Source organism: Fusarium flagelliforme (genome assembly GCF_020744385.1).
Source record: "Fusarium flagelliforme strain FIESC 12 MPI-CAGE-AA-0113 chromosome Unknown B0J16scaffold_4, whole genome shotgun sequence".
Lineage (NCBI taxonomy): Eukaryota > Fungi > Ascomycota > Sordariomycetes > Hypocreales > Nectriaceae > Fusarium > Fusarium flagelliforme.
The window spans coordinates 2632896-2646408 of NW_025763506.1; the positions used below are offsets into that span (position 1 = coordinate 2632896).

The 13513-nt window shown below is 49.5% G+C and overlaps 5 protein-coding genes across 5 annotated transcripts; 3 read left to right on the forward strand and 2 right to left on the reverse strand.

Annotated features, from left to right (window-relative positions):
• The first annotated feature begins 680 nt into the window (after positions 1 to 680).
• B0J16DRAFT_133156 (uncharacterized protein) lies at positions 681 to 1873 on the forward strand. Its single transcript, XM_046121777.1, has 2 exons — positions 681 to 1249; positions 1319 to 1873. The coding sequence occupies exons 1-2, from the start codon at positions 897 to 899 to the stop codon at positions 1608 to 1610; spliced, it is 645 nt and encodes a 214-aa protein (XP_045983112.1). The 5' UTR covers positions 681 to 896; the 3' UTR covers positions 1611 to 1873.
• Positions 1874 to 2136: 263 nt separating this feature from the next.
• B0J16DRAFT_320256 (uncharacterized protein) lies at positions 2137 to 5410 on the reverse strand (the record flags this gene model as incomplete). Its single annotated transcript, XM_046125556.1, has 2 exons — positions 2137 to 4948; positions 5004 to 5410. The coding sequence occupies 2 exons, from the start codon at positions 5408 to 5410 to the stop codon at positions 2137 to 2139; spliced, it is 3219 nt and encodes a 1072-aa protein (XP_045983113.1).
• Positions 5411 to 7153: 1743 nt separating this feature from the next.
• Positions 7154 to 7577, forward strand: B0J16DRAFT_320257 (uncharacterized protein; the record flags this gene model as incomplete). Its single annotated transcript, XM_046125557.1, has 3 exons — positions 7154 to 7233; positions 7277 to 7358; positions 7410 to 7577. The coding sequence occupies 3 exons, from the start codon at positions 7154 to 7156 to the stop codon at positions 7575 to 7577; spliced, it is 330 nt and encodes a 109-aa protein (XP_045983114.1).
• A 1627-nt stretch (positions 7578 to 9204) lies between these two features.
• Positions 9205 to 9830, reverse strand: B0J16DRAFT_320258 (uncharacterized protein; the record flags this gene model as incomplete). Its single annotated transcript, XM_046125558.1, has 3 exons — positions 9205 to 9255; positions 9448 to 9634; positions 9754 to 9830. 3 exons carry the CDS (start codon positions 9828 to 9830, stop codon positions 9205 to 9207), a joined length of 315 nt encoding a protein of 104 aa, XP_045983115.1.
• A 1170-nt stretch (positions 9831 to 11000) lies between these two features.
• On the forward strand, positions 11001 to 13274 carry B0J16DRAFT_399231 (PLC-like phosphodiesterase; the record flags this gene model as incomplete). The annotated part of the gene is made up of 3 exons (XM_046132441.1): positions 11001 to 11021; positions 11082 to 11657; positions 11720 to 13274. The coding sequence occupies 3 exons, from the start codon at positions 11001 to 11003 to the stop codon at positions 13187 to 13189; spliced, it is 2067 nt and encodes a 688-aa protein (XP_045983116.1). The 3' UTR covers positions 13190 to 13274.
• Between the last annotated feature and the right edge of the window lie 239 nt (positions 13275 to 13513).

Consider the following 13513-nt stretch of genomic DNA (forward strand, 5'->3'; position numbering starts at 1 on the left):
AGCCCGTTTGTGGCGGCCACACCGCGTCGAGACCACTATCGACCAAGCTGGGAACGCTGGGTTAGGTTAAGTCATGTCTAAGTGCAGTACTGACAGTACTGTAATGTACAGTGGGGTTTTTCTTATGTTTTTTAAGGTTGCCCGATTGTGTCTTCATCAGCTATGGAGGTTGAGAAAGCCCGCCTGTTTCGCCTTACGGTAGTGATCGTTAACCGATTCGATAACGTTGCTCAACGTGAACATAGGTATTGAAGATCTATTGTTTCTGGTACTGCACGGCCGTCTCCACGGGTATGCATCAGAAGCCAAGTCTTTGCTTTAAAGTGCATGACTGCTGTCAGGGGCGGATTGTCATTTCGGCTGTTTGTTGATTGCTTTGCTCTGTTTTCCCGAACTCTTCTCACATGCCAAATCTTGGATACTCTCTCTGACTCTGTATGACATTCGATGTTATCTGACATCATATTCTTTACTTTAATATAGAGAAATCCTCAGACGATTAACAAGCCTAGGTACCTACGTATGTCAACGTTGTTGGTGGATCACCCACCCATGTTACGATCAGTGTGAGTCGTCGTCATCAGCGTCAACAGAGGGCGATCGACAGTTTTGACATTATTTTTATTTCTTTCCCTTTTCTTATATGCATAGCAAAAGACCTGGCGGTTTCTCATCATGCCTGCTGAGCGGCTGCCTCTCTCTCTGACTCCCCTTTCTTTTCAGGGTCCGTTGCTACGACGTCAGTTACCCATCTTCTTCCTTGTCTACCGAAATCACCCTGTTCAAATCGTAGCGTAATCAAGTTGAAGGACCCATGCCCAATCCACTCTGTCTTGACCAAAAGTAGACAGCTTCTGGGGGACCGTCTAGGTTGGACGGGAGGTTGGTGTGGTCCGATGGAAAAACTTCCCTTGGAGAAGAACAAAAATAGCATCTCGTCCCAAGCCTGGTCCAATCCTAATCGATCCCCTGAGCAAAAAAAAACTCTCCGTCCTGCCGGGCTCAACCTCATGGCTCAACTCAATTTGGTTGTCTCATCCACTTCATCGTCGTCATTGTTATATTTCTCAGGCAGATCTTATAGCTGGGGGAGTCCACAGCTTGCAACATCAAATCAAGGCTATCACCCATGGCATAAATTGTATCTGTTCTTCCCATATACTATGTTAAAACGACAACTGTCAGAGGTTCAAGCTTATTCCAAGCTATCCAATATGACCTTGCGCCCGACCTCAAGGGTTCAAAGTGGGTGCGTGACTTGTCCTCGATTTTGACAGTGATCATTCAGGATCAGGATCAATCACTAAATCCTCATAAGCTTACATAAAGTATATGAGAATCCCCATCCAGTTGAATCGTCTCTCATGATTATGGTCTCGTTTCATCTCGTTATTTGTCAACGATGTGTCGAGGGTTGGGTGGTAATGTGCCTTTCTTTCTCTCATGCCACATCACTTCAGCTAGACCCTTTGTCGATCCCCGGGAGGCTGTGTTCGATCACGGGGTACTTAGCGCTTAATCGAACAGATCATCTCAGTCAACTTACCCATTTATTCAATCCCTGGCAGTCAGAGCTCATTTACGTGGATTTATATATGTGCAAACGTTGACTTCATTCACAAATGCTACTCAACAAGTAAAAGTTAGCTGCATTTGAAGGCACAAGACAGATAACCAACGATGTCACGAAACAGCTCGGTATTGGCAAAGTACAGTCATTAGGTGATATTGTATTACCAGAACGGCGCTCCTGATCGGCGCTCTTCAGTATGATGCACTCGAGAAAAGGAAACCCGACAGCTTGAAAGCAAATATTGCCCAAAAGACCATGCTCTTCAATAATGAACCACTAAGATAACACGATATGCGACACCACATAGGTGAAGCGGCCCAAACCTGATAATATTTTTTCCTCAATCGTAAAGTGCACATGCAATCTCTTAAAATGAAAGACAATGTGTGTAATGGATGCGTGTGGACGCTGTGGGCTAAATTCCATGTCCTTAGGAAAAAGCTGTGTGTACCCGAAAACGCCAGGCAAAGAATCAAAGAAATAATAAATCCCTTCCATCATATATGGTATCTCAGTGAAAGCAAAGAAACAGAATGTGAGCCTGATAATGTAAAGGCTCCAGGCTATTGGCTCCAGATGGGAGCGTGCCGATATGCTGGCGAGTTATAGCTGTGGAGAACCCGGAATGGAGGGTCTTGAGCATACATCCCACCACCCTGGGAGCCTTGTCTACCATGGGTATGTTGGTTGGGCATGGGGCCAGTCACGTAGATGTTAGGATACTGTTGGACCATGTTTGATGCCCCATATACCAGCGCCTGGTTCTGCATCATATAATTTTGCTGCAGTTGCTGATTGAGAGTGTACATGTCCATAGGCGCCCACGCCTGGAGAGACGACTGGGGACGAAGCTGTTGCTGTTGGAGCTGCTGCTGTTGATGCATTTGCTGCTGTTGTAGCTGTATCAATGTAGTGCTGCTTCTCGAACGTGGCATATCGGGTCCTGGGCGCGGTTGTGCTGGTGCTGATACTCGACGGTTGTGTCTCGATTGCGAGATAGCTGGGCCAGTTTGCTGTGTCCCATTGCTCGAATACGATAAAACTCGGGGCTGCTGAACAGTGAATCCTGAATGGGAACCCATGTTGGGCGCAGGGCTCATAGCCATGCCTCGGTTGGAGCTGCGTGATTCTGTGCGGCTATGCGAGACCTGACGGTTGTGGGGTGTCGATCGACCATAGTCCTGGGGGAGAGAAAGTCGCCGACCAGTAGTAGGTCGAGAGTTGATGGGGAAAGAAGGAGTCATAGAACGGTTGTGCCCCTGCGGTTTGCCTCGCGAAGATTTAGCATTTCGATTTTGCATACTCACTGGTGGTGAGGTTCTCGTTCGCAAAGCTTGTTCCGTCTCAAGCTGGGATGGGCTGAGCGACATTCGTCGACTCGCTGCCAGATTTGGGGCCGACACGTTGGTGCGAAGGTGAGCTAATTCAGGCTTGTCAAGTCGCTCTTGCATACCAGGAGTGTTGATCTTTCGGGTTGGTGAAGGCAAGCTGCCAGAGCTACTAACTGCTTTCCTAGGCGTCGGTCGAGAGGATCGCGAGCCCACAGCCCGAGGACTAGGGAGAGGACCGAAGTGTTGCGAGGAAAGCTCCATGGCAGTTAAGGGGCGTCTCGGAGACGTCTCGGGCACGGAGTTCATCGTCGGGCTCGCGTCTGCGCTTCGAGAACCGAACATCTGGGTGATCGACTGACGCCACGATTGACGCCGAGACGGTTTCTTGACCGCGTCCTTGCCGACACCTTTGCTTGCATCCTCCTTTTCAAGTGCTGGTGCAATGTTCATAGTCTGGCTCTCGACGCTGAGAATCGTGTGCAAGGTATCTTTGCTCGGCTCGTTTCGAAGCACTGATCGCTTGGATGTAGACTGAGACTTCGGTTTGAGACCCAAAGTATTGTTCAGGACATCCTGTTCGACCGTGGGTACGTCACCTTTCTTCTTTGAGGAGCTCCTGTTACGGGAACCATTGAGGAAACGAGAAATCTTACTGCCTCCGCGGGTGACATCAGCATTTGCTGCGGGCAGCTGATCGTCGGAATCACCCTTGGAAAGTACGATCGGTACAGTCGCAGTACTTGATACTCGCGGCTCGAAACTCCGGGTGGACTTCAGTGACGAAAGACGCATTCGGCTACCAATGGTAAATGGGGAGAATGGTCTACCGGTCGGACTGGATGGACTTGTTGGACAAGTCGAGGTATCGTCATCGGTCGATGACAGAGGGACCTCGAGGTGGATGGGCAGCCGGTTGCGTGTCTGTGAAGGGACCAAGGAAGAAGTACGTGTCGAGTTCGAATCCGAGGACGAGCACATCCCCGGCACGTCGGCGTCAAGCCTTTCTAAAGCCATTGTGTTCTTGTCCGTAACACCGGATCTCAAGCTAGGCAGTGATCGAAGAGAGACATTGGAACCGTAACCACTGTCATTTCGGGACGCGGTCCGTTGGGTTTTCTCAGATGAAGGACTTGGGACGAAGCCACTGTCAGACCTTGTCAACCCTTTAAACATTTTGTTTTCAAGTTCCAAATGCATTTTCTTTGGGTTTGGCTTTGCATTTGGGTCTTCCCTTACGTCCAAAGCCTCAGCAACCGGAAATGAGACAGCATTCCCATTCTCAGACATTTGGCTATCGCCTGTTCTAGATTTGTCCGCATTGCTTGAATGCTCGGCAACAAGGCTTGGAACTTGAGTGGTGGCCTTTCCAGGTGTCATAGACCTTGTGGGCTCTGAAATGGACAATCCTTCATTCATCAAATTGGTGGGATTGCTGGCTTGCTCATCAAAGTAACCCGCACAAGGGGTTGCTAGCGTCGACTCAGAAACCCCTTGTTGTTTGACGCCATCCTCAGGCACTGGGGAAGTAACCGGTGCACCGTTGGTGATGCGTAGCGACCCAAACTTCATACCACCCAACTGCTTGTAGTCGGCTTCGACTGGCGTGACGGCTCGGTCTGAAGAGTGTGTCTGAGATGGGATGGTCGTAGGCATTGACATGCGTCTCGTCATGCCGGACTCGATAGAATTGTGCCGTGATTGACTTGGGGTCGGCGGGAGGCTCCTGCGGAAGCTTGACTTGGCTGAGACTGGGGGATTGGAATGGTGGGCTCTGGTTGCTACGCCTGGGGTTTGGACAATCGAGCGACGGCGCATTGGCATGTAGAGGGACACGTCTGAATTCGTTCTGCTAATGGACGAGCCCGCAGAATGATTGGCGTTGCTGTTGTCATCTGTTACATCCTGACTGGTCTCATCTGAATGGTTTTTGGATTTAGAGATAATGGGCTCGCTCGGAAGTTTCTCTTTGGTACCGAGAAGCGTTTTGGGCTCGGCAGCTCTCGTATCGTAGCTAGTAGAGCCACGCGGTACTGCAATGGGCATGCTGTTTTGAGGCAGTCAGCTTTATTTATCGACACGCACAGATATGTTTCACAAACCTATCAGCACGCGCAAGTGTGCGGTAACCACTATCTTTGGCGATAGAGCTCGTCCTGGAGCTGTTGATGAAGCTCGGCAACCTGGGAGACCGCTCTGACTGGACCGATGCTCTTCTTGGCATTGAATCGCGGCGCGATTCTCTACATGTAGGCGTCGGTGCAGGACTAATGCCGTCACTGGCAGGGACAGCTATACCGAGCCCAGGCGCCACTCTTCTCGTGGAGGAATCCTTATTAGGAGCAGGCGGCAGCGATCCAACAAGATACGAGTTGGAGAAGTGCTCACGATGAGGTGTCACAGCAGTAGCAGTGTATGGCAGGCCAGCTGCTGATGTCTGGTTGCAGTGAGGTGGCTTGGATAGTTTCCGATGCCCGCGAGGGGTCTCGGCGGATTGTTCATTGCCCATTGGGTCAAACTGCTCTCACTCCTGGTTTGTGAGATGCTATCGGAAGCAATATGTGATGGATGCTCGGAAGGAAGCTTTTGGGGCTCTCGGCGAGCAAAGACGACCGTTCACTGGTACATAGACGCCTCCATGCCGTCAAACATGAATTATCCCGTGTTCTACTCAGCCGCGAGGGAGGATAAGGTGGAAAGACCGGTGCGTAAAGGGGACAGGCCCGGTATTTTGGTATTGGTATTGGTTGTTGATTGATCTGGTTTTCTGAAACTATGAGCTAAGAGAAGAAGAAAAGAAAAGAAGGTAAAGGGTAGTTCGAACATATGAGAAATGAAGAGAGTAAAAGAGAGGAGAGGTTGGACGAGGTGGAGTCGAGTTTAAGGATCCATGACAGTTTTGGCGGAGTTGATAGTCGCATGAGGGGAAGTCCCGGACAAGGAGAACCTGGTTGTTGAGGTGAGGTATGAGATCCATGTGAGGGGTGAGACCAGACCGAGCAGGGGATGGTTCATGTCGAGACGAGACGCGAACATCAACAACAAGCCAAGCCAAGAACAGAATGAAGCAGCCACAGCTAAAGAGGATTAGCAGACGGGAAGGAGACAGCGCTGACGTGACAGGAGCTGCAGGATAGACAAGGAAGAAGGAAAGTTAAAAGACGGGAGAGCTAGAGCTGCCTCTATGCCGGAAGAGACGAACTCTGAGTTTCCCCAAAGCTTGGACTAGAGGAGAGATGAGATGGATTATCGAGAAAATGGAGCATCCATGATATGACGGACGGGACGAGAGTGGAGTTTAGTTTTTGGTGGTGAGCAGCTAACGTTGGCAGCCAACAGTACTGTAGCGATGGAAGGTGGCACTAGCCAAGGCACATCCATCGATACTTCCGATCCTATACAATTGAGGTGGACTGTATTGCACGTTTCGGCAACCGCCCAACGGCCAACAGCCAATCAGCTAGTCCAATGGGTAATTGACTTCGGATAAATCTCCTCGATCCAGAGGCGCCAAGGTTTCATTTCAATGCATCTCCAAAAGATAACAAACATTTTTTATGCATCAAAGAGGCTGCCCTCAAGGGAACCTAATTGACTAAGCATACTAGATACCTACCTACCTAAATAGACACCTACCACGGACAGTACAGTACTGTACTCACCGTAGCTCTGATTAGGTTTCTTCCATCGCTACCCTCACTTGTTTTTACATGCAGGTGAAGAGAGCTTTACGAGGATTGAGTTGCGAAGCATGCATATGCAGCAGCCACAGCCAGCCAAAGCATGTGGTGTCATTGGAATGGTTGGGCCGATCAAGTTTGACCAAGTCTTGGAGTTCTTGTACGCGGTGATGAGCAGCGAGATTGTTCTGGTGCAAATCCTCATCTTACAACAGACAGACCTGCTGGATTACATCAACTGTCCATATCTATAACATAGCACTGACCACTTGTTATAGGACAACACACAGCACCGCTTTTTTATATTACAGGGCTATTGTTGGCGGTCACACCCCGGTCTTACTGCTGTTGGTCTCGTTCTGTCTTGTTCCAAGTCCATGACGACCGGCCGAGGCCACCAAATTCATACTGTAGTAAGGAGCATAGCTGACATGACGCTGTCCAACAATGGGCTGAGTAGCGGGTAGTCTGCAGCGATACACGGTACAGCTCTGTCACCTGTGGCTGAACAAGAAAGTAAAGTCAAACAAACGAGACACGCAAGCCGTCCAAGCGCCTCTCCCGTGGATACGATGCTGATGCTGGTGCTGGTGCTGTTGCTGTTGCTGTTGCTGTTGCTGTTGTTGTTGTTGCTGATGCTGATGCTGATGCTGTGAGACCGACCGGGACAGCGACCTTGCTTGATACGATATCAGACAATTCGATACGATATGGCTGCATCATGATTTCTCCATGCCGTCATCTCCACAATGCCGGATACATCCAACACAGGACGATGTATGGATCCATAAAAGCCAATACAGCAGTCACTGAAGCGTACACTTACAGCGCGATGCAAATGCACCTACCACCTATACCGGAGCGTTTCAAATTGACAACGTACGATTCCCACAAGAGAACAAGTTAACAACAGTTCCAGACCAAACCCGCCCACCCGCTTACTATAGTACCCAGTTAAGTATTACATCCTCGTCTGCACAGGGCAGGGCAGGATAGAATAGACTAGGTCAGCAGACCTGGAAAGCGTTTGCGACTTAAATCAAGACCCTCTGAGGCTTTGGGATACTTTTCCAAAATTGGCTACGGTTACACTCACTAAACTCTGATTTGTTTATCGACGCGTACAGCCACACCATGTCCGCGACGACGTCTTGTTATTAGCCAATGGCGATAGTTGTTTATCGAAACACTATGTTTTGCATCCGTAGCGTATCCGCACAGCTAGTCAGCTACTGAATAGTCCTGGCTCCATTACCACGTCTTATTTGTTGGGCGCGCTAGTTAACTCACTCATTTATTGTCAATTGTCTAGACATACGTCGGCAAAGTATCAGAACTCAAGCTTCAGAGTCGGCATATACCACCGAGAAGAGGAGAAGCCGGATCCAAACATGCATCGATTACGACGCCTTTCTCCTCATCGCCATCCCCGGCCCCTCGCAGGCATTCTGGCTTGATGTCTGTCACTGTGAGATCTGGGCATTGAATCAAGCTTACAGAGACGATAGTCCGCTATTGAAAGCTAAATTATAGCATTGCCTAATACCAGTTTCACCTTACCTATATGGGCAGCCCGATCATGAGAGTTGATTTAGCCTCCGCTCCCACTTCCCCAGGCAATTGGCCCAACCTCTCGACTCGGATGAATGAAGCCCTGTACTCCGGATGACGTTACACGAAATGAAGATATGTTTCCAGTGTGGGGAGGTACCATACTCAAAGGTTCCATTCATCGGCCGAACAAGGCGAGCGGGGGTTGCATTTGCACATGGGTTTGTGCCAACGGCCAAATATAGCCAAGCGAGTTTTTGTCGTCGATAATGGGCATTTGTTTTCAGGTATCCGTAAACTGGCGGTCATTCCATGCTACTCTCCCCGGAACGCTTACATCTACCAGACTGTTCTCAATAAGCGGATTCAACGATATGCTAGCAAATCAAACCCCAAAAAACAGATGCTTTTATCAAAGCACATCATAGTAAATTGTACTGCAGCACAAGACGGCACATATCACATACACATGGGAATTCCAAAAATCGTACAATTGAATTCTCCGGGATCGACATGCGACCATTCGTTCATCCACAAATCATCCGGTTGCCTGCCGATGCCATTGGCCCCTGTTAGCTTATCTTCAAATACCTTAGATTTACATAACCCCACGACGATCATCTTCGTTCATTCAGACTTCGGGTCGGGAGACAAACTCTCGTCTTTTCTTTCACATGGGAGAAACGATAGCCAACCTCTTGAATTTTCCCCACAAACGCCTGCTGTTACGGCTGAAGACGATACCCTCTGATCCGCTGACCCAGATAAACCTTGGCTTCTCCTTTGGTTCTCGGCTCTTGTCCCATAGCACTATCCTGCATCTGTTAAGCCAGGCATCCATCATTGGGATCAGGCCTCGTCTCGTTTGCAAATTTACAGATCCACACCTAAGTAAGCAGCGCGCTGAGCATGCACGAATATCCTATACTTTGTCACCGCACTTCAACAACCCCGGACGAATGGTTTAGGCATGATTCAATTGAATAACCTGGGTTCGATTCCCTGTTCGTCCAACGTAGGTGGATAGATCCCACCAATCCACAGTTTTTTTTGGTTAACTATCGTACCTATATCAGGTAACTCTTCTTGAGCTGACGTTGGTAAAGTTGTCGAGTTGTGCTACCTACCCTATACATATGTATATCAAGTTTGGGATTCTTTACAATCTTTTCCATAACATTCGTGCAGTGAACAACAAGGAGAAATATAAACGTCCCATATCACTTTAAAGTAGAGATGGTTTTGTAAACAATGAATAGTTACAGTGGCCCGAAATATTCAGATTGTGCAGTGCCTTTGTTCATTCACCAATTACCATGGTACATCCGCTTCCCCCGATCATAACCTCATGAACTCTTCCTGCGTCAACGTCAATACGTGACCCTACTCCATAAATCTGCTTTTGGCTGTCCTCCTCGTTAGGATACCACAGTGTCATGGACCCCTGGGTGATCAGATGAGTCGTGAGGGAGGTATGAGAGTGCGGTGGATAGTGGGTGTTCCTATTCAAAGGTCAGATTGAATATGGGGCTTTGTGGAGGCTGTGTCAGAGCCTCATTTCAGAGCGACAGGGCGGTCATGAAGAATACGTAGTAGTTGTAACGAGGACAAGATGACTTACGGGGAATCACTCCAAGTGACAACACGGTTGAAACCCCATGCTCGCACCTGCTCCTCGTATTCATTTCTGAAACTCATGATGTTGTTGGGTTTGGCTATTACATAGGTATGTAGTGAGCGAGGCAGGGCTGGCGAAGAGGGACAAGGAATATTAGGCACCTACACTGTTTCTTATGCAACTGGGTAGACAGTAATACTGACAGCAAGCGTCCGAGTAGGCTTACTATGTATCGTCAAAATGTTGATGTATTCAAGAGAGTTGTTTTGTAGTGACGCTGATATTGAGTGTCACTAAGCTGGGCAGAGAGTCCTATGACCTCACAGCTGGAGCTGATGATTGCTTCGGACGACTGCGCCCCGCCCGGCCCCACTCACCCGACCTAGCACCCGCGGCCCGGAGCCGGCGCCGTCGGTCTGGGCAATGCTTAGACTCGGGGTTGAAATGCCGTCGAGCCTGGACTAAGTAAAGCATGGACACTATTGATGCGTTTTATCCTTATCAAGTTCTGTGCGCTTGTTTGAAGAATCATGCGGTTTAAAAATAATAGAGCTTGTTGTAATGCGCGAGAGCCCAGTTCAGCCCAGTACAACGCAGCAGCACAGAGTTGCACATGTCTGTCTGCGGCCGTATAAGCACAGCCTATTCAATGCCGTCGCTGCACTCGCTTCAAAGCAGTCATCACAGAATCAGCGTCTCAGCGATTCTCTATTTGCATTGTGTGCCTTTCCTCTAACCAAACACACAGCAAGGAAACTAATCTTTCCAATCACGTCTTGGCCCCCAAGCCTCCATGATTCAATCTTTCTCTCAGCCCTGGGTTTTGTGTCCATTCTTCCTCCCTGTCTGAACCAAAGGAACCCTCCCCTAGGGCTGTGCTGCAGGACGCTAGCATGGAGCCTGGACTCGGCCTGCTAGTTTGGCTCTTCGGCCTGGGGGGGCACCGCCTAATTTATCGCCTATCAGACGGGGGTACTGACATCTAATGCATCCATTCTGTCCCTTTTCTTTCCCGTCCCTTCTTAACTTCCGTCTTACTCACTCAAACCCGACAAGTTGGAAACACCTTTGCTATCGAAATTGTTCGCCAACGACGGTTCACTATAATTAAAAAACGAGCGACCTCGACCAAACGGATGTTTGGCTAGGCCAGCGGGGCATCCGTTTCGCTCCAATGGTCCTGGCCGTTTAGCCATCGCCATCGCCAGCTTCAAGTTCAAGTCCTCTCCTAAGAACTACAGCCTGTCGCCATGCCTCTCTGCGGACTAATAGTATGCGAAAAGCAAAAAAAGTAACTCCTCTGAGACGAACTTACTAACAGGAGTTTTTAGCGGCGCCGCGGCGCAAAGTGCGACAAACCTCAGCGCGCGCGTACCATGTCCATCTTTGGCAACTCGAATATCCAGGCTATTGACGCTCTCAAGGGCATGGTTCGCTTCACCACCGCTGCTTCTCCGGCTCCCATGCATGGTTGGGACCCGGATACAATACAGAAACCTCCACCGACCGACGAAAGTTCTAGCCAAAGTTCGAATCCACAAGCACCAATCTCCAACATCCCCGACATACACATCACGAACGAGATGTGGGAAGCTCTTGACCGTACGTACGAAGAAATCAAAGGCTCAGAAACTTGCCTTTCCAGAGCTAAGTTTGCCGAGTTCCTGCGGACCACCCAGGGCGAGAGCGAGAGCGCTGTTGAGGAACTTTCCAAGGATTATTATACTTTGGGTGAATTCAAGTTTACATGGCATACCGAATTTTCGTGGGAAGCAACTGCACCCCTGCCCGTAAAAGATCTTTCGAAGCCTCTTACAAACTACTTCATCAGTAGCAGCCACAATACGTATCTTGTTGGGAATCAACTTGCTTCTTTGAGTAGAAGCTCACCCGAGGCGTACAAGACAGTATGTTGAAAACGTATTTCCATGCATTTAGGTGTCTTGTTGACTAACTGACAGTTTGAAAGGTTCTCCTTCGTGGATGCCGGTGCATCGAAATTGATGTATGGAACGGAGATACTGTCATTCCCACGACAAGTAATAGATCTGACCACAGGCGCGGGTTATCAGGCGAATCGTTTCCCAATGTCGCCACGACTGTAATCGAGAAAGTAGAAGACTATCTTACCGACAAGACTACCAATCATTCCCGCAGCGGCAGTTTTGGAAGCCGCAGCTCATCTCCACGATCGAGTGTGAATCGGATTCCTCTCGATACTCGCGAGTCCGGTGATCTTCTTGATGTCGCGAAACCACCCGCGCCACGCCCAAGGCTATCGTTTCCCAAGGACGAGCCCATTGTAACACATGGGTGGACTCTAACCGCCCCGTGCGGGTTTAGAGAGGTGTGTAAAGCTGTCGGTGAGGCTGCGTTCGTCGAGAATGATCTTCCCATCATCGTCAGCCTGGAAGTACACGCAGACGAGGATCAGCAAGAAGTGATGGTCAAAATCATGAAGCAAGAATGGGGAGAAATGCTTGTGGATAAGCCATTGGATGATATCGGCCCAAGGATACAGCTACCGAAGCTAGGCGAGCTACGAAGGAGGATTCTCATCAAGGTCAAGAGGGCTCCCGCAAAGATAGTAGTTCCACCGAGCACGATGGATCTGCCTGCTATCTACGCACACGACGAGGACGCATCCGGCTCCGAGGACGAACGATCATCACAACCTTTGGGGCCTTCTCTGGCTGGGTCCAACAGTACATTCCCTTCCCACACAAAGAGCACTAACTCCAAGGTGAACATATGTGAGAACCTTGGTAAATTGGCCATATACACACGCAGCCAGCACTATAAGGGCCTCGCGACTAAGGAAGCCAAAATCCCATCCCACATCTTTTCCATTAGCGAGAACCGCATTCTCGAGCTCAACCAGAAGCAGCACCGAGAGATGTTCATCCACAACAAGGGTTATTTCATGCGTGCTTTCCCCGCAGGTCGAAGGTTCGACAGTTCGAATCCAGACCCGAGTGCCTTCTGGCGAGGTGGTGTTCAGATGGTCGCCATGAACTGGCAGTACCTGGATGAGGGCATGATGCTTAACGAAGGTATGTTTGCGGATGAGAAAGGCTGGGTTCTGAAGCCCGAGGGCTACCAGAGTTCAAATACTTCTGCAGAGACCCAAAGTGAAGCCACTCCAGGTTGCACCATGGACTTGAGAATCATCGTCTTTGCCGGCCAGCACATTCCCATACAAGCCGGCGACGCAACAGATGCCGCCCGTTCTGCCAGCACGCTTCGCCCATTGATTAAGGCGGAACTGCACGTAGACAAATCTACCGACCCTGAACGGGATGAACATGCGCATGAATGCAAGTACAAAGACAAAACAGACATTGGCAAGACAGACCATCCCGACTTCGGCCCTCGTGGCTCGCTCATCCAGTTCCTCAATATTCCCAAGGTGGTCGAGGAGCTGAGTTTCATTAGGTAAGTTGTCAGCTTGTTCATTCTGTCATATATGGGCTTTACTGCACCGTCCACTACGCTCGGACCGTTCTCAATGTCTTGCAAAACATGGATCAGACATGCGTGTACGTGGAAGTACTTAAGTCACCATGACAGAAGTCAGGGAATTCGTACGAGTTTCCATGGATATCACATATGACTAGCTGCTGTTCGAGGCACGACTTATTTGTGGACACAGAAGTCCCGTGCGCCTTAAGCAAGGCGTGTCCCGAGAATTGTCAAGCACTCGTCGACTTTGGAGTGGCGAGTCATTTCTTGCTGCTTGCTGACGCTGGCACGGTCGTGTCTA

Coding starts and splice junctions, on each gene's coding strand:
- B0J16DRAFT_133156 (XM_046121777.1), top strand. CDS start 897: ATGGAAAAACTTCCCTTGGAGAAGAACAAAAATAGCATCTCGTCCCAA. Junction 1,250..1,318: donor ACCTCAAGGGTTCAAAGTGG/GTGCGTGACTTG, acceptor AATCCTCATAAG/CTTACATAAAGTATATGAGA.